This window comes from Pezoporus occidentalis, unplaced genomic scaffold (genome assembly GCF_034315485.1).
Source record: "Pezoporus occidentalis ecotype Australia unplaced genomic scaffold, CSIRO_AGI_Poc_V1 ctg4, whole genome shotgun sequence".
NCBI classification, from domain to species: domain Eukaryota; kingdom Metazoa; phylum Chordata; class Aves; order Psittaciformes; family Psittacidae; genus Pezoporus; species Pezoporus occidentalis.
This window is the reverse complement of record NW_026915724.1, coordinates 13,445,268-13,465,046: the sequence shown is the minus strand read 5'-3', so window position 1 is coordinate 13,465,046 and position 19,779 is coordinate 13,445,268. Positions and strand designations below refer to the sequence as shown.

Genomic DNA, 19,779 nt, shown 5'->3' with positions numbered 1-19,779 from the left:
AAAGAAATATTTCTCAGTCATACAAGTTTAGTTTGTATTCCTATTACTCTTTTGAGAAGATTATTTTTCAGAAAAAAAATCCCCAAAGTTTCAAACTCAGGGAAGGTTAACACCACTAGTATACCCTGTAAATGTGGGAATAGGGTACAAAGCCATCACTTTACAGCTGGAGGAAAATTGCTTTTTGGTCATACTTTTAAGATGATACCGGGGAGAACTAAAACGTGTCATACTGTAACAACATGAATGCTCTACTAGCAGCAAAAGAGAGGCTCAGAAGAGTGTATTTAATTAAGTCAGTTCAAGTAGGTTATGGGACTGTTTTTAACACAAGAAACTTCTATTTCTTTTTCTTATTATACAAAACAGACCTTTCATGACAGAAAGGAAAAACATTTTTTATCAATATCATCCATACATCCACAATGTAGGGAAGTGAAGAAGGTCCCCACCATGCCATGGCTGGGGGTTTATATACTAGTTGTTCTCTTAAGCTTATAAGTAAGCAAAGTATAAAAGAAACAGTCTTCCTTTTTGCAAGAAAACAGATCACAGGAGTCAAAAGAAACAGAAAGATTTTTCTAATACAGGAAGTAAGAAAGGTCAAAATAAGGCTGGAATTATGTTGTCTTTTGTTATCTGGTATCACAGCACAAGTGCGCAGCTGCAAAATCCAACTCTTCTGAGCTATGGATTCCTGTTTCCTCTTGTATTTTTTTCTAATAATGAAAAAAATTATGCTAGTGAGTGGTCCAGAATCTACTACCTTTACCTCATGCTTGTCTTCAGATATATCTTTTTTTCTTTTGTTTTTCTTCTACAGCAGCTACTTGACCATCAATCTCTTCTATCTTCTTCATATCTTCCTTTATTTTCTTGAGTTTCTCTTTTTGCTTTTCCTCTAGCTCATCATATACCGATTTAATCCTGTCCTGTTTATTAAAATACATGTAGAATTAGCTTTCAGCATTTCAAAAGTAGAACATGAAAAAATTCAAATCTGAAAGAACATTTATACCCTTAAGTAAACCCCAAGAATAGAACAAAAGTTGATTAAAGGTGATAAAAAATGTCTTCAAAATAAAGGAAAAGCTGACCATTAAATTGACATATATCAGAAGCCCATGAATACAAAATGCCAAATAGCTAGCTAACATGAACATAGCAGAGAAATCAGCAAGAAAAATTAGGAAATGAAAAAATGACATTGAAGCAGACAATGGATTTACAGTACTATTTAAACAAATAGCAGAAAAAAAGCCCATAAAAAAGAAATTAAAATTCCAAATATTAAAATTGAAAATCTTTTCTGATGGGAAACATAATCACTTTAGGCATGTTCCTAATTATTTGTTTCTTTTTTTTTTTTTTAATTGAATGAAAAAAAGAGAAGGGAAACACTGAAGAGTGAAATAGAACAACCTTTGCAAAACAAATGAACACTCTTCAAGGTTGGGAAATACAAGATCCAGCATACACCCAGTCCAAACATCTCCCCTCAACCAAAAGAAATAAAGAAAGACAGATAAATATCATGCACTATCATCAGCTGTGTTCTTCAGAACGGTCAGGTCTTACATACATTTACAATTTCTAACATCCAAAATTCACCATCACTTGAAATTAAATAATTATTCATCTGTGTAGCAAAGAGAATGCACAATATCTGATACTGAGACACACATGCACAAGGTCCATGGATATTTGAAGTGGTACACAGATGGCAACATTTTGAGTACCTTTCAGCTGTAGAAACAGAGTGGAATAAGCTATGAAGATTAGGGGGAAGAGGGAAAGACATACATGTGAATTACCCTTTTCAAAGTACTATGCTAGGTGGTAAATACATCATTTTTCTTGTTTTGAATCATAGTCTACAAAAATAGTTATCCTTACCAGGAGTATTTCAAATAGGAAATGCAGCATAATTTCTGAATTCCTGTAGAATGGCACACTATTAGGTTAAGTTACAGATAACGTTCCATGTGATGTTATGGTTAGTAGGCAGAATGGACAGGCTTCACAGAAAACCACTAACATTTCTGGATCTCTGTTACTTTATACCCAGATGGCATTAGGTGATTCCATTTGGCTGTCTCAGTACAGAATCTCATCTAAACTGCTATACACTTTGGCAGTAGCTAGTTAATGATAGCTTTTGCACTTGAAACATCCTTTGACGTCATCATAAGTTTTGTCAAGAAAAAAACTCTTGACAGCAAGGATATGAAGGTGATCTAACCCATAGAAATGAGGCTTTGGAAGAAAAATGATAAAAATAGCTTTAGTTGAAACAGAACTTTAAAACCACCTTAAAAGAAGTCTAAGGTGCGTTCAAGAACCTCCTTATCTTGAAAAAAAACATGAATTACAATGAAAAAGCAATTCTGAGCACAAAATTGACTTACCTTTAGTGTTCTTTTGTGTGTTCTTTTGTTTCTGCCTGTAAAAAGAGTGGGTTAGAAGTGCCACTGAAGTTCTTTGCCAAGAAACAAGACAAAGAAAGAAGCTTTTTAGTTTCAAGAAATAATCAAAAAAGATCAGTACTGAATACCAAATAGGGACAAAGAGGTTTGGAAGTACCAAATCAATCCCATCATGCTGTGGCAGTCATGCTAGAGTCAGGCCCAGCCGTGCTCCTCCAGCCTTCTCTGCAGCAAAGCCTGAGAATCAGAGGGAATTTTTGCATCAACCACAAATACATGTGATAGAGAACTTGTGCACCACCTGGCTTAGAAGTGGAACATTCAACACTTTCTGCTAATGTCTGGGATGAACAGGAACTGCAAGATGTCTCTTAAGGCTTGTCTTTCTAGAAATGGGGTACGTAGATACTAGATTCTGCTATTGAACAGCTCAAAGTGACAGAATGGAAGAGAACAAGCTTAACGGAAGTAAAATGGGGATTGTGAAGCAAATAAAAATGGTTCAGAATTCTCTCTCAAACAGAAAGGAGCAAAAAATTTCAGAAGGACTTCTAGTCATCACAGTAAATCGATCATTCAATTCTGAAGAAAAACAGCCTTTGACAGCTCTTGGAGTAAATCTCTCTTATCTAAGACCACTGCAGAAGGAGCCAGAGGTGGTTTCTGACTCAAGGACTTGCAGTAAAAGACTGCAATGCCTCCCTGCAGTTCTGGCTATATCCTCCCCTTGAGGAGGAAGGAGCAGCAGACACAGTGTGTGATAAACTGACTGAAGTCCTCGTCCCTCATACCCCTGTGCTGCTGCGGTGGGATGGGAAGGAGATAGAGAAAATTCAAAGTCGAGCCCAAGAAGAAGGGAGGGGTGGCAGGAAGGTGTTTCTAAGATTTGGTTTTATTTCTCATTTTCCTACTCTGATTTGATTGGCAATAAATTAAACTTATTTCCCCAAGTCAAGTCTGTTTTGCCTGTGACAGTAATTGGCAAGTGATCTCTCACTGTCCTTATCTTGACCCATAAGCCTTTCATTGTATTTTCTCTCTCCTATCCAGGTAAGGAGGGGAATAATAGAGCAGCTTCAGTGGGCACCTGGCATCCAGCCAGGGTCAACCCCACCACACCAGGTTTTTTGTATGTTAAAGGTTTCTGTGTTATTGGACTGAAACTTTGAAGGAAACATTGACTTTGATTTTCTGGCATCACTGAGACTGAAGGAGCAACATCCAGAAAGTTGCTGCATAGACAGAAGCCAGAGTTTGGTTCTAACAACCTCACTTAAAGACCTCCTATGTCTAGCTGGTGACACCGAATGCAGGGATCACGGACTTCTTCAGAAAATAGTCCTGGATCTTCTACTCAGTGCTTGAGGCTTTAAGACCTTGTAGTTATTACAACAGTTTGAATATGACTATTATCCCTGATCTTGCAGAAGACAACTGATGGTATCCTTCTGCCAAAGGATGGATATAGGTAGAATATTTGTTTTGGTGATGCCAAACTTGGAATTTCAGTCAGAGAAGCTGAAGAAATAGCAACATTTACCTGAGGATGGCTGAAAAGCATCACTGAAATCTAGAAGAGCTACATTTCACAATCATAAAAGGAACACCAAAGTGTGACGTGTGAATTTAGCAGTTTCACATCAGAAGAAAATAAGTGCTATTTTACATATGCACTTATCAATGTATTGCAGTGGTAATATGGTAAGGGTCTAATTGCAGTTTCTACAGAAACTGAAGAAACACAAATTCAAATGATAATGTAGTATATACTGATTATTACTAAAGGGTTTTTATCTTATACAGCAAACTGGAAAAAAATTGTGAATAACTGGGATACAAATAAAGTGTTTCATGTTTTCATAAGTATTTAAATTTTCCTAATTGTTAAACATCAGGGGTTGTTACTTAGCAAAACTCATTAGCCTTCTACGTCAGCTAGTCACAGGGTACTCAAAGTTAATTCATGGTAGCAAGGGAAAGAAATAGATAGAAGAATTGAGACAAGTAAAATGGTTACAGTCATGTTTACCTGGATTGCTTTCCAAACTCCTTTTTGAGCTTGAATTTCTTAGGGGAAAAAAACATAAGAAAACAAGTTAATAGACAACAGCAATAGAAATTTAACACTAACATCACAATAAAGAGGAGCATAGCTTTACGATTTTTTTTCAAGTACAAAACTATACTTAAAAAGGAAGAGTCTCAGGAACACGAGGTAAATAAATATAGACCATACTATAATTTAAAAGTAAAAGTTTATTACTTTTCTAGATTTAATGTGATTTATTCTTGGTAGTGTAAAATAATTAAATACATTGAGAAGCTGTCCTGGCTTACCTGAATGGATATTGAACATCAAATGTCCAAAGTTTTAAAATCTTAGTGCCTTCTATATTTTACATGATAGACTTCTTTTGCAATTTCAAGTAGAAAAATGAAGATGTTTTAGCCTTTCCTTATATGACCATCCTGCTCATCTCACTTCTAGGATAACAGTCATGTATTACATTATTATAGTTTGCAACTTGCAAATTTTTGATAAACACATAATCTGAACGTGTGTCAGATTAGCAGACCATCATAACTGTACCTTATTACAATTTAATTCAAACTGTAATTGGAGCTCTTTCTTTTTTAATTGAATTTAGGGAACAGAAAACCAATTATTTAAGCAAAACTAGGCACAATATGGCCAAAAACAAAGTAAGAAATTGACTCAATCAACGCTAATATCGAAACACATTTATTCACATCCATATCTGATCTTTGGAAATGCATATGCCATCAGCACTTGGAGGAGGAGGTTTCTGTATAACAAGGTCATGAACATCTCCCAGATGCCACATACATAAGAAAATACAAAAACAGGTGCCAGACATCCCCATATATTCTCAAACTGCAAATCCCAAAGATTATTAAGAACTTCAAGGAAATAGAAGTAATGGAGATCAATGTTCATGTGGAAAAGACACCCTATAATCAGTGAGTAACAGCCTTTTTTTCAAACAAAAGTTTATACGCTGGCTCCAAGGATAATTCCAAGCAACGACTTATGTCCATGGCCCTGCCCCCGCCCTCACATCTCCTTACCCACATATGCATATAGTGTAACTCAGTCCAAATCCTGAGTCTATTAGGCAAACCGTGGCATCTGGACTCCTCTCCAAAATGCAGCAGCATTTTGAATGACTAATGTTAACACTTGGAGATTGCACAAATATATTTTTCAGTCTATTCAGTAACCCAAGGGTACAGTTTAACTGGTGGCTACAGACAGACATGTTTTTCAGACACACCAGGGGGTAATTGCTCTCACAGAATATCAGCAAATCAGAAATATCAGCAAATCACAGAATATCAGCGAAGACCAGGCATTCAACTATAAATTGCACCTTCATTTATATGATCGTATTCAAAATTCATCAGTATTCAGCTGTTGCTTAGGTAGAGAAATATTTTACCTTCTGTGAACCTGCTCACAGTCCCTGTGTATGTCTTCATGTGAGTATGTACGCTTTAAATCATTACAAATGCAATGCTTTTGCTAATTTATGGTAACTAAGACCCAATATAGCAATGGTAACTTAAAACTGTTGACAGAATGGTTATTTTGGAAGTGGTAGTAATGCAGGTATTGCTTAATAAAGGCACTCAATCAACTTGAGTGGTGCTAGAAAGCAATCATTTCATCTTTGAAGACAGGACCACCAGTAATGGCTGCATGTAGAAGTTAAGTTCTACCAACAAGTGAATCAGAATACCTTCAGAATGAAATTCCATCTCTAACCATAAATGCATGGCTTTGAGGTACATTTCTGACTGACTACATGCCTGGGATGTTAACACTAGCTATGACTTGAGAAGAAAGCTTAAGAAACAACAAAGCCACAAAAAAGTGTATGTAGTCAAATGTAAAAATGTAGTAATTTTAAAATGTAGTCAAATTAAAAAAAAAGATTTTTTATAAAAATGAGAGGATTTTTTTAAAAACTTTATGAGGTACAGCTAAAAAACCAAAACACTTGCAAGCTAGAGGGAAATTACTTACAGGTGTCATATTGGAGGCACAAAGTACATGCAAGCCAAGTTTTGACAGATACTTTGGAAATATCGAAAAGAAAATCAACAGCACTAAACAGAAGAGAAGCTATTAACATCAAGATAAAAAGTTGAAATTATATCTAAAAAAAAAAACAAGAGAGAAAAGATCCTGAATTTTGCATATTGAAATCTAAAAATACTATCAGGCAAACTAAATAAGAGGTCTGGAAAATCCTGCACAGGACATAAATCAAGTCCTTTTCCAAACACATCTGATAAGAAGCCTGCTAGACACAATGTAAAGCCAACAGAAGATCAGAAACACTTAAAGACAGACTTAACACGAATCACTTAGAAAACAGGATGATAGGGGGCAAAAGCCCAAATTCCAAAGCAAATAAAACCTGCAAGCCGCTAAGAAGCAAACTCATGATATGATTTATAATGAAAAAAATATTTAGCTGACACATGGAAATTTTGATGCATAGGAGAGGAATCAGAATCACTGGGAAGTAGTGCTTGAAAATTCATTAGTTTTCTGAAGGATTTAAAAAGTATGTGGAGAAGAGATGTCTGGGTGATTCAGTCTCCCTGGACTCCTGAATGATAAAGTATTGTACGCACAACTCCTTAATTAATTTCCTGGGAATGAGACATCCCTGCCTCACTCCCTGTCCTTTATTGTGACCTGTGACCTGCCATTATCTGTGACCATTTACTAGGCAATTCGTTTTCTATTCTGGAGAATACTGTTATTCATTACTTCTCAAGTGTTTTAAAATGCACAGTTAAAATCATATGTTATAAATTATTTTTTTTTTATATTAGGTTGTTTGCCCAATAATTCTCTGATACAGAGATCGTTAATTTCAATTCTTTCACTCTAAAAAATGAATTTAATTAAAAATATACCTTGAAAGAGATTTCTTCTGCAATTTTGTTTTTTTTTTTAGTTCCTTATACTTTTTTTTTGTTTCACTGTAGGACAATTCAGCATTAGAGACACCTTCATTTAGTCTTTCTAGTTGCTGTTCAGTCTTTCTTATGTTTTTGCAGATAGTTTCGATTTTTGACTTGTTCTTTCTTTCTTATTTAACTGTTGAAACAAAATGGACAACATTACATTTCATTGTATAAAGTATATTGATTAAAATAAAATTAAACCCCATTTTTGAATAGGTAAAGCTAAACCACTTTAAAATCAAAAGCAATATTTTATTAGCCTGCTATTTTATGCTGAACACACCAGGTTCTACCTCAAAACATTAGTCTCTATTCATGAGTCTAAGGCAGACAGCTGATATATTAAACAACTTTTTTGTTTTGCTGTATATCTATACTGTTAACCTGCATCATAGAGTCACAGAATGGCTGAGGTTGGAAGGAACTTCTGGAGGTCATCTGGTCCAACTACCGTGCTCAAGCAAGGTCACCTACAGACAGTTGCCCAGGACCATATCCAGATGTCTTTTGAGTATCTCCAAGGATGAACAATCTACAGCCTACATCAGCAACTTGTCAGTGCTCTGTCACCTTCACAGAGAAAAAGTGTTTCCTGATGCTCATACAGAACCTCCCATGTTTTGTTGTTTGCCTATTGCCTCTGGTCCTGTTAGTGGACACCACTTAAGAGAACATGGCTCCATCCCCTTTGCACCTTTCTTTCACTATTTATAGAGTCATAGAATCACAGAATGTAGATATACATAGAATTTATATACATTAATAAGACCTTCCCTGCCCCCTCTATTTTCCAGGCTGACTAGTTACAGCTCTCTCAGACTTCCCTCATGTGACAGATGCTCCAGTCCCTTCATCATCTTCATCACCCTTTGTTGGACTCTCTTCAGTACATCCATGTTTCTATTGCACTAGGGAGCCCAGTACTCCAGGTGTGGCCTCGCCAGTACTGAGTAGAGGGGAAGAATCACCTCTTTTGACCTGCTGGCAACATTGTTCCTAATGCAACCTAGGACGCCATCTGCCTTCTTTGCAGCAGTGCCATATTGCTGGCTCATGTTCAACTTGATGTCCACCAGGACCTCCAAGGCCTTTTCTGACAAGCTGCTTTCCAGCTGGGTGGCTCACAGCAGGTACTGATGCATGGAGTTGTTCTTCCCCAGGTGCAGAACTTTGCACGCCTCCTTGTTGAACTTCATGAGGTGCCTTTCACCCCATTTCTGCAGCCTGTTGAGGTCTCTCTGGATAGCAGCATGGTCCTCCAGTGTATCAGCCACTCCTCCCAGTTTGGTATCATCAGCAAACTTACTGCGGGTACACTCTGCCCCATCATCTGAATGATCAGTGACCATCAATGAAATTAAACAGGACTGGATCCCTGGGGTACACTTCTAGTTACTGGCCTCCAGCTTGACTTTGTGCCACTGAGCACCACCCTTTGGCCTTGGCCATTGAGGCAGTTTTCACTACACTCTACTGTCAGCTCATCCAGCCCATACATCAACTGCTTATCTATGAGGATCTTAATGGTAGACAGTGTCATAAGTCTTACTGAAGTCCAGGTAGACAATATACAGTGCTCTCCCCTTGCCTATCAGGCCAGTCATTTCACCATAGAAGGTATCAGCCAGGTCAAGCATGAAGTCCCTTTGGTGAATCCATGCTGACAAACCAAATGACTTTCTTGTCCTTGTGAAATGTGCCTGGAAAATGGTTTCTAGGATTATCTTCTCCATCACCTTCCCAGGGACTGAGGTGATGCTGACTAGCCTGCAGTTCCTTGGGTCCTCCTTCTTGCCCTTCTTGAACATGGAAGTGACATTTACTTTCCTCCAGTTCTCAGACACTTCTCCTAGTCACTCAGTTATAGAGAGTGACCTCACAATGACATCTGCCAGGTCCCTCAGTACCTGTGGCTGCATCCCATCAAGGCCCATAGACTTATGTATATCCAGTTTGGTTAAGTATTCCCTGACCTGACCCTCTTCCACAAACAGTATGGCTTCCGTCTTCCAGCCTTTCCTCCCCATCCCTGGGACCTGGGATTCCTGAAGACTGGCCCTTGCTAATAAAGACTTAAGTAAAGAAGGTATTCAGTACTTGATCCTTTTCCATGTCCTGTGTCATCAGGTTCTATGCCTTATTCAGCAACGGGCTCACATTGTCTATAGTCTTCCTTTTGTGATCGATGGACTTACAGAAGCCCTTTTCGTTGCTTTTGATATCTCTTGCCAGGTCAATTCCATTTGAGCTTTGGCCTTCTTAATTCCATCTCTGCATCTAAGTGTCTCTGTATTCCTCCTAAGTTACCTGTCCCTGCTTCCACCCTCTTTATGCTTCCTTTTTATGTCTGAGTTTTGCTAGTAGCTCCTTGTTCATCCATGCAAGCATCCTGGCATTTTTCCTGACTTCCTACTCATTGGAATGGACTGCTCTTGAGCTTGAAGAAGGTGATCCTTGAATACCAAACAGCTTTCTTGGGTCCCCCTTCCAAAACACAGTATAAAACTACCAATTTTGGATGAGAAGAAAGTGGTAAGAACAGCCCTTTTATCTGTAAGTGTTGAAATTGGGCAAAGATCTTCTAATCTATTTTATAATAAATGACAATGTCTAGGGTACTTCATATCAGTGTAGTGGTACAGGTTAGTCATATAGCTGAATAAAATAATTCCTAAGTATTTTGCTATTTGTGGAATTCTTATATCATATAAACCAGTTTATTTATATACAAAAAGACTTTTAATGGAAGTAAACAAAATATAATTTGGTTAGATTACACAGCAAAAACCAAACTGAATCAAATACAGAAAACCTACAGGTAAACACTGATATTGCTTTGACTGACAGAATATAATCTTTGTATCATTGAAACAGTATTCTTCAAGGGAACTTTTCTTTGTAGAAGGATGGGATTACTGAAGAATTATTATTACCACTGAGTACCTGCTGAATTGGAATGATAAATCTAAACGGTACTGTAAGGTTCTTCACAGGATATAGAGCACTGCTTCCGATAATTAATCTGCAAACCCACAACAGGCTGGCACTGTTCACACATTTTCTTAGCTGAATCAGTGGCCAGAATATTTCCCTTACTTTAATATAGACTGTAATTGTCTTTGTTAAATGAAGGAAACATAATTTACCTTACCTTAAATTCATAAGCAAATAGGTCTATTGCATGATTCTATTATTTTTCAAAGATATTGCAAAAACCTGTAATAGCACTAACAAACTGAGCTCAACATGAAAGAACAGCAATCATGTCTGCAAAAGTCTATCAGCTGCACCTCCGAGTAACTTGATAACTTAAAAAGCAGGCCGCTATAATCACTCCTGCACCAGCCGGGAATCGAACCCGGGTCGCAAGAATGGGAATCTTGCATGATACCACTACACCACTGGTGCTTACCACCGGCTCTTACCCCTGAAAAGAGGGCAACCAAATCACCCTGAGCTGTCCCTCCGCGCACAGTGCGGCACAGATAATTACTGTTTTACACAGTCCTTCAATATAAAGGACCGTTAAAACACTGCAAATTTGACATGTAGAACGCTTAAAAATCACATACTTCATGACACATGAAGTTCTCCCTAATTAAGCACTTTTAATATGTCATCATGTCATCTTTTTACACCCTCCCTTTCCCCACACTTATTGTATGGAATTTTGGGGGTGTGTTTTATTTTAATTGTCAATGTATGTATTTTGTCTTTTATAGAATTTTAATTATTTTCTTTCAAGTGAAATTCAGAAAAGTTAGATGATAAATTTCAGCCTGAGGTTATTCGAAATCCTTGAAATGCTTAATTATAGACTTAAAATAAATGAAAGTTTCACTTTCATAAGCATGTTTTCAGTGAAAAAATAAAGCTTGCTTTCTGTATTTATATATCAGGCATTACTTATTTCCAATTATTTGTGATAACTCTATCTTTTCTCTCTCAAGTTCTTCATTTTCACATTTCAAACCGTCCAAAGCTTCATTAATATTGAGAACATTTTGCTTTATATCCAGTAGATCCCTTTCCTCAGTGGATTTCTAATGAACATGAAAATATTACGAAATCTTTAAAACAAGTTCAAATTATTTCAGGCCAACACAGAAGATACAAATATGCAAGCCTTGTTATCTCATTTATACAAAAAGAATAATGAACTTACTAATTCTTCCACAGCTTTAACTACTTCAGAAGAAGCGTCTGATATTTTTACAAGTTCATCTCCTTGGGCAGCCATTTTATTATTCAAATCTTCTATCTAGAAAATATTTCGTAAAGTAATACAAATATCTCCTGCATTTCTTATTTATAATTAAACAATATATTTAAAAAAGAAATTTCAAAGGAAGGCTATTAAAGAGTATTAGGGATACTTAATGCTCTAGTATTCATATGCATGTTGTCATTTGCAATGTACCCTTGCAAAATATTTAGACTTCACAGTATCTGTAAGCACACACAGCCTCCTAATTCATACACGATGTATGTGGTATAATCAAACATAATACCTTTAGTTCCTCTAGGTCTCAAGATATTGATACAGATTCATGCAGAGATTCAAGGATAAATCACTGGATCTCAAGGGAAAATTTGGATGTTAGAGAAGCAAGCACCTTCAGGAAAAGGAAAATATCTGCAGTGGCTTTAGCTAGATAAAGGCAACACCTGCTCACATTGAGACTAATGAACTTTGTTTCCTTCACCTTTCCTTCCTCTGCAGAGGCTGAAACAATACAGCTATCCTGGCAATTTACCTATACAATTGCCATAGAGATAAAGGTATAACTCAAATATGACCAGACAACAAAAAAGTCCAAGCAGGATAAGGGTTGATAAGGATGTTAGAGTACAAATGTGGAAAGATCAGGACAGAATTAGAACACAGGTACTTTAAATGGCATGTAGTTTCCTACTGCTACCTCAAGAATCTGATGAAGAGCAGATTTCATAAGATACTTTTCGACTTGTCCTTACAGGGTCCAAAGTTGTATGAAACAAAGTTGTATGAAGTTCAAAAACCAGCATGATTTAAAACAAGAAATAAAAAAGCCAGGGGAAAAAATGCAGGAATATACTAGTTTACAACATTAATTCTGTCTTCAAACTTGTTGATGTACATGACAACTGTCGTGTTATAATTTGGATCCAATTCAAACCCCTCTGAAGTCAATGAAAATAATCCCAATGTTTTCCTGATTTCCAAAGTAACTCCATTATCCCAGTAATATTTCTATGATGATCAAAAGAATCACTTTGAGATTTCTGAAAATCCATCACTAAAGATATACCCAGTTAGCTGTTTCTGAAGGAAATTGGCAATAACAGATGAGCTTTATGCTAAACTTAACTCTGGCTCACCTTTAGCAAACAAAGGTGGTCACTGAATGGAGCAGTTTCATGCTCCACCTTACCCCTGTTGCGTATTTCTCTCTTTCCCTGGTGTTCATCTTAATACATAAGTAGAACTTACTGAAATTTATTGTGTCAGCAAACCCAGCTGGAAACATCCAGAAAGAAAACATAAAAAAAAAAGTAAGTACTGGGTCTATTTGAAAACAGTGGTTTTCTAGATATCAGTAACGGGAAGGAAATTGTAATAGCTGGAAACAAAAGGCAAGAAGATGCCCATTCATGGGTGTCTGACTGTATCTTTACTTTGGTTGGGGGTGTGCTTCACAATTCTTGTTAAATTCTGGGCATGCTTGGTAGATCCAGCTTCTCAAAAATACTCTATCTATATTCTGGATTCCATTGGATCCTTAGCAGGACCTAGCTATCTAGATGCTCAAACCACAGCAGGACTGGGCATGTACAAGAGAATGGATGTCATACTTTATTTATACTTGTATACATACACACATATACACATAGATATAAAAAAATAACAAGTTCTGTTGTGGTCATCTAAATCCTGGTTCCACATATGAAGCTAATAATTAACAAAAACTCCTAGTCAGACACAGTGAGGAACTCCAGTTCAGATTTTAACCTGCCAAAGATTTCAAAATGAATGCTAAACAAATATAGCAGTAAACAGGGGAATTTTAAGTTAAATAGGGTATCACTATGTATGCTGTAAAAGTGCATCATGTGCCACCTCAGGTCAAAAAATCTACTAATTCAAGAGGAAACTTATGCTGTCTGCACTTTCTTCCAGATGATTAAAGAAGATAAGAAATATGAAGCAGATATGAACCCAAAACCTAAAAATATTCAGGTCAATTAAAAGAATATAAGATGTTTATTATATTTTTAATAATTAGAGATGAAAAATAATATTACAACAAAATAATGAATATGAGAGTTCTGCAGAATCTACCACTTCTTATTTTAAAATCTCTATTTGTATTTTTACTTTTACAAAGGACCTTAACTCTTAAACATACAAAATATTCAGGCATTCATGTACTTTTCAGTAAAAGATACTCATTTAGTTGCTTGTTTATAAATATTCAAGACTCACTTTGCTGTTGCAATATTCTGCATCTTCCTGGATTTCTGCTTTTTGCTTCACTAACTCCTCAAGGTGTTTTTCATCCTTTATAATCTTCTTCTCTGTTTCTTTTAACTTCATACAGTATTCGGTCCAAATAAATTCAGACTGCTTTAACTCATTCCTAATAGAAATACACACAAAGTGAATCCATCTATTTGGAAATACTCCAAGGTAGTCCCTTTCCATAAAAGAAAATGTAAAGCAGAACTGAATTAGTAAAGATTTATTTTGGTTCTCTACTACATTTCTTGAACAGGTATGCATGAGAGAATTTCAAAATATCTAGCCTGGCAGACTCATGCAATCTCAGTCAGATATCAAAATTACTCACACTACCAGTTTACTTGGATTTAAAGATGCCTGCCAATATTACAGCTTCTAATTTGACCTCTGAACAGGTATCTGTATAGCTAAACGTAAGACTTTGTTTCATACCTCACATGCTAATAAAAAGAAAAAATAGCAGCGAACTTCTTTCTCTGCTGGTGGTTAAATCTACTTCAGAGTCATCTTCACTTAATCCACTGCACTGTCACTTTGTGGACAAATGTCATGTGTAGAGAAAATTTTTTACTGACATCAATTCCTCATGTTAAAGGAACTTGCAGACAGTAAGCAAGGTCATAGGAGCGGATAAGGACTTTACTTTCACTCTGAGTAACAGAGTTATCAGCATTATGAGAAGGAAAATTGGCCATAATTACTGAAAGGAATAATATTAACTACAACAGTAGTCATGAAAACACTTCTATAATACGCTGTTAGACCTCATTCTAGGCTGTGAACAGGCCTCTTGTTATAGCCATGGATTTGGTGAAAGGCAAAAGAGATAAAGGCGCACCAGGTTTTATAATGACTCTTGGTGCTTTACCATTATTTTTATTATTGTTTCAGCAGGCAGAAAAGAGGAGTTTCCTTCACGCTCCCCAGAGAATTATCTTTGTCAGTAACATATTCCAAAGCATGCCTTAAATGGCAAAATAAATCCACTGCAGCAGAACTAAGACCAACAGTAGTTGAGTTTTAGAGACATCTATTGCATTATAACCTAAAAGACCTCCTGAACAACCGTTGCATACCTTAACACAGTAAGACAACCAAAAACAATAATGAAAAGACTTCATCACTAATTCAAGAGCCACTCCTACAAGATTATTTGATAGACATTCTTCCCTTATTTGCTTCCAGGATTTCATTTAGTGATGTAGTAAAGATTTACCTTGCAAAGTCACATTCCAAATGTCACAGAATGTATATAACTTCAGTGTGAAACCTAAGACTTTGAAGACTTCAATCTTCTTAGGTCCTATCACACATGGGAAAAAAAAAAAAAGATACTTGGAACTATTCTAATGACAGACATGTAACAGGCATAGACTGTAATTTTTTTTCTCATATTACCTGTCAGATACAACTTTCTGTGCACAAGCTCATGGAAAATACATTACTACCAGCCACAGCAAGTATGTGTAAAATTAACAGTCTGTGTTGTGTGATTTACTCAGCCCTAGTATTTTACGTTTCATGCAATCTTCATCTTTTTTCTCATGGATGGCACAGAATATAAAGAAAAGAGTATCAACTGCAGAACAGTCTTTCAAGTCTGGGCCATAACAAATCTGTCTTTATCACTCCTGTCAATACCACATGTTATTCTAGTCCTCCTCAGATGGCAGCTGAAGTGTCTACATCCTCTGTAATGTAAGTATGACTTATTACCAGTCTAGCAAATGGCTGAGGGGGAAGAAACAGTAGGCCTGCTGAAGGACAGAAAAACAGTCTTCTACTCAGTGTTTTCCTGTAAAGGCTGCTATTCCTAAAAACACCACTATCATTAGCATTTTAAGTTTAATTCACATTTACACAAACAAAACAGGTTACAAGACGTGTAACAGTCCACACCACTGTCATGTGATATGGATAGGAAACCAATTAACTAGGTGAAACAAAAAAATGTACTTTGTATATTTCTATCAGTATAGATAATGAATTTCCAGTATTAGTTACCTATTGTTGTTATCACAGGGATATTCTTTACAGTATGCCTTTTTTCAAAAATACAAAGAGTTCCTTTAAAGCAATTTTAATGCACCTCAAAACAAAGGCACGTTACAGGAAAACACTCCACTTTCTTGCATATGAAACAATCCCAAGAACCTTGATTTCCACCAAGACTACCAAAAAAACCCATGAAAACTGCCCACACTGCCCTACAACTGCTAAGCATTATGTCATTGTCTGTGACCCAGTGTCAGAATTCTACAGGGAACTGAACAAAATCATAGAATCATACAATCATAGAATAGTTAGGGTTGGAAAGGACCTTAAGATCATTTAGCTCCAACCCCCCTGCCATGGGCAGGGACACCTCACACTAAATCATATCACCCAAGGCCTCGTCCAACCTGGTCTTGAACACTGACAGGGATGGAGCATTCACAACCTCCCTGGGCAACCCATTCCAGTTTCCCTAACAGGAAAGAATTTCCTTCTTATATCCAATCTAAACTTCCCCTGTTTAAGTTTGAACCCATTACCCCTTGTCCTGTCACTGCAGTCCCTAATGAAGAGTCCCTCCCCAGCATCCCTATAGGCCCCCTTCAGATACTGGAAGGCTGCTATGAGGTCTCCATGCAGCCTTTTCTTCTCCAGGCTGAACAGCCCCAACTTCCTCAGTCTGTCTTCATACGGGAGGTGCTCCAGTCCCCTGATCATCCTCGTGGCCCTCCTCTGGACTTGTTCCAACGGTTCCATGTCCTTTTTATGTTGAGGACACCAGAACTGCACACAATACTCCAGGTGAGGTCTCACAAGAGCAGAGTAGAGGGGCAGGATCACCTCCTTCGACCTGCTGGTCATGCTCCTTTTGATGCAGCCCAGTATATGGTTGGCTTTCTGGGCTGCATCCTGCAGATGCATAAAAGACTATTCTGCATAAAAGACTATTAAAAAGTGAAGTAGTCAGAATGCAAGATGAAAAATTCTAATACTAACGAAAAAAATGCAGAAGTAAGATTAAACTATCAATATTCATTGAAAAAATAGGTCAACAGCATAGTATCTCAAAATCCTCTATCTGTTGCTTTGATATCTTTACAAATTATCTGAAAGGGCAAGGAGCAGTAAAATTAAAAGCCTGCATATAATGTGATTACAACAGGTAAGGCCAAAAAGAACTAAGAAACTGCAGAAAAATTTCAAGACAAGCTGAGTAACTGGAGAACAAAGGAGCACATACCACTTAATGTCTGAATTCAAAAGAAGTACAAGGTCAGAGAGATTAAGTGCACCTTAAAATTCTGAATTACCTGCATCAAATCAAGAAAGACATGTACATATTTCCACAAACATTTGGAAAGTCTAATCAACATTTATCGCAGCTAAAGAAGCTGAGAAGATGTTGGATTAAGTAAAAAATAGGATGCAAAGCATTAGAATAAAAAATAAGAGTAAGTCATCCCTGTTATCATCGTTGACATGGCTTAATTTGGAATACTGCCTGCATTACCATTAAATGCATTTCACAAAAGTATATCACAGAATTGAAAAGGAGTCATAAAATACATATGTCTTCTGAAAGCACATTGAAAATAATGGATTTTGCTTTGGAAAACAGACAGAAAGAAAGAACAAAGTGAAAATCCAAAGTCACAGAGAATACAGGCTAGTGAAGGAGGATCACAATACACAGCAATATGTATCATTGTATACATGTTAAGGGTTAGACTCCCAAACTACAGGAATTTGCCTGCAGGTGGACAATAATAAATTGCTGCTGACTACACTTTGTAAATATGAATTGATAAGGAACAAAGTCTAATAGTAGGCATATGCTGGAAGAGTAAAAGATAAAGAAAGAACAGTGAAATAATATAATTTAACATTATTTATTCTGGTATTACACACTAAAAAACACCTCCAGCCATTGTGAACACTTCTTGGCCAGCAGCTAGTAATTCAGACTGCTTGACAGAACACTAAATAGGCCAGTGAAATTCTAAACTGATTTGCAGGGTATCTGAATACACGGCAATTAATCACATTGAATTTTTGGTAACACTTCTTACTCAAGACCTGTTATTTCCCATAATTAAAATCAACATGAGGTTTGCAATGAACTTAACCAATTACAGAATCTCAGTCCATGCTGTCTGATTTCTCTCAGCTGGAAACCATGGAGGAGCTAATGAGCATTTGATCAGATCACCTCTGTATCAATCTTTAAGCCATAATTAAATTTCCAAACATTGTGAAGACGTTGTGAAGCTTGCATTCACAGGCTCATACCCATCAAAAACAAGAATTATTTTTTACTCTTCACACGCCTCTCCCTTTATTTAGATACACTAGTGATTTTAATTGGAGAATCATATGGTAATTTCCAGGTGTCACTTCACTTTTGACACGTGTTGGTATTAAAGAATTCTGGTCTCAGGTTTTGTATAATATAATACTTGGGGTTTACCTATATTTTTTACTACAATTTTAATTTTCATATACTAATATTCTTTCTAGATTGTGAACTTGGCTCTGAAATGAAAAAAGTTAAGCTTTAGCTAACTCAGCATGTTGACTGTGAATTTTTAATCTTGGGGGTAATAAAATATAACTAGCATAAATACCTCTAATATAGTGACAAAATTATCGTGAACTCAATAATGATACGACAAAGAAATTCACTGTAAAGGTTAGAATCAAAAAAAGGAAAAAATCAGACATGCTGACAAAAGAAACAAATCAGAGTTTTACTCATGTCTTTTAATTATGCCTGTAAACTTTCCTCATCTCAAGGGGAAAAGAGGCACTGTGTTGCTTGCTACTTTGCCAAACAAAACCTGGCAACTAACCGTAATTGAATACAACCTTCTACCAAACATGAAAGTACTTGGTATTCTTGTTCTTTGGCATAGTTATCCTTCATGCGGATTCTTGGGCTCTATGTTCAGCAAAGGAGAGTTGACTTAATCAGTGACTGGCTATTAGTGGTGGCTTACAGTTATTTATAACTCTACTCGATAATTCAAGGGTTAATAATCTGGCAAGAGGTTACAGTGAGGAAACTGCAACATAAGACACTGCCATACAAAAGCTGCCTTGCAATCCAATAAAGATATAGAAAGTCTGTTGGCTTGATAAGCTCAAAAGCATGTGCTGTTGACTTGAATTGTTCTGTCTAATATGCAAGTTAAAAATTAAGTTACAACATAACTACAGTACCATGATAAGTGCTGATGTTCAATGAAAGTAATTTGTGCAGTCAATAAGAATGACAGCAAAAAGTTCTGTCAGATTAAAAATTCCTAAGTAAGTAATATAAGGTAAAATTGTATGCTTAAGGAGTCGATTCACAAATTTTCCATTTGGATGTAATTTTGGACATCACCCCTTCCTTATTGTCATGGTTCTGCTCATGGAAGCTAGGACAAACAAGGCAAACACTTCTTTTATGCATAATTTTATTGATATAAATAATTAAACCAGAATTTATAATTACTTCTTAAAGCAATATTCTATCATTTCCTTGTTAACATTAAAACTAACAGGATATTATAATATCATACTTAACAGCTCTTACTTGTATTGATGCAATAGCATCTCAGCACATTCAGTTTCCACAGACATAGATTTTATCTTCTTTTCAGATTCTTCAGCAATTACTTTCATAGTCTTTTAAATTTCCGTGTGTTCACAACAAACATCACTATATAATTTTGATGCCTAAGAAAATAAAACAAGTTTTCTGAAGGATGTTAGATAAAAATTGTCTGTAATGTTTAAAATAAAAAGTTATTTCAAGATTTCTCTGATTATTTGCACTTTGATAATTGAAGTTTAACGTTGAAGTAGTAC

General features: G+C 36.3%; 1 protein-coding gene and 1 non-coding gene across 2 annotated transcripts in view; both read right to left on the bottom strand.

Moving 5' to 3' along the window:
• Nucleotides 1-19,779, bottom strand: part of CCDC178 (coiled-coil domain containing 178) — a 155,341-nt gene that overhangs the window by 123,823 nt on the left and 11,739 nt on the right. Inside the window, 7 exon segments of the mRNA XM_062633145.1 lie at nucleotides 789-932; nucleotides 4,456-4,496; nucleotides 7,360-7,540; nucleotides 11,306-11,473; nucleotides 11,596-11,691; nucleotides 13,897-14,050; nucleotides 19,505-19,647. Of these exon segments, the coding sequence (XP_062489129.1) occupies nucleotides 789-932; nucleotides 4,456-4,496; nucleotides 7,360-7,540; nucleotides 11,306-11,473; nucleotides 11,596-11,691; nucleotides 13,897-14,050; nucleotides 19,505-19,647 (927 nt within the window).
• On the bottom strand, nucleotides 10,768-10,838 carry TRNAG-CCC (transfer RNA glycine (anticodon CCC)). The gene has a single exon. It is a non-coding gene; the product is annotated as a tRNA-Gly (tRNA).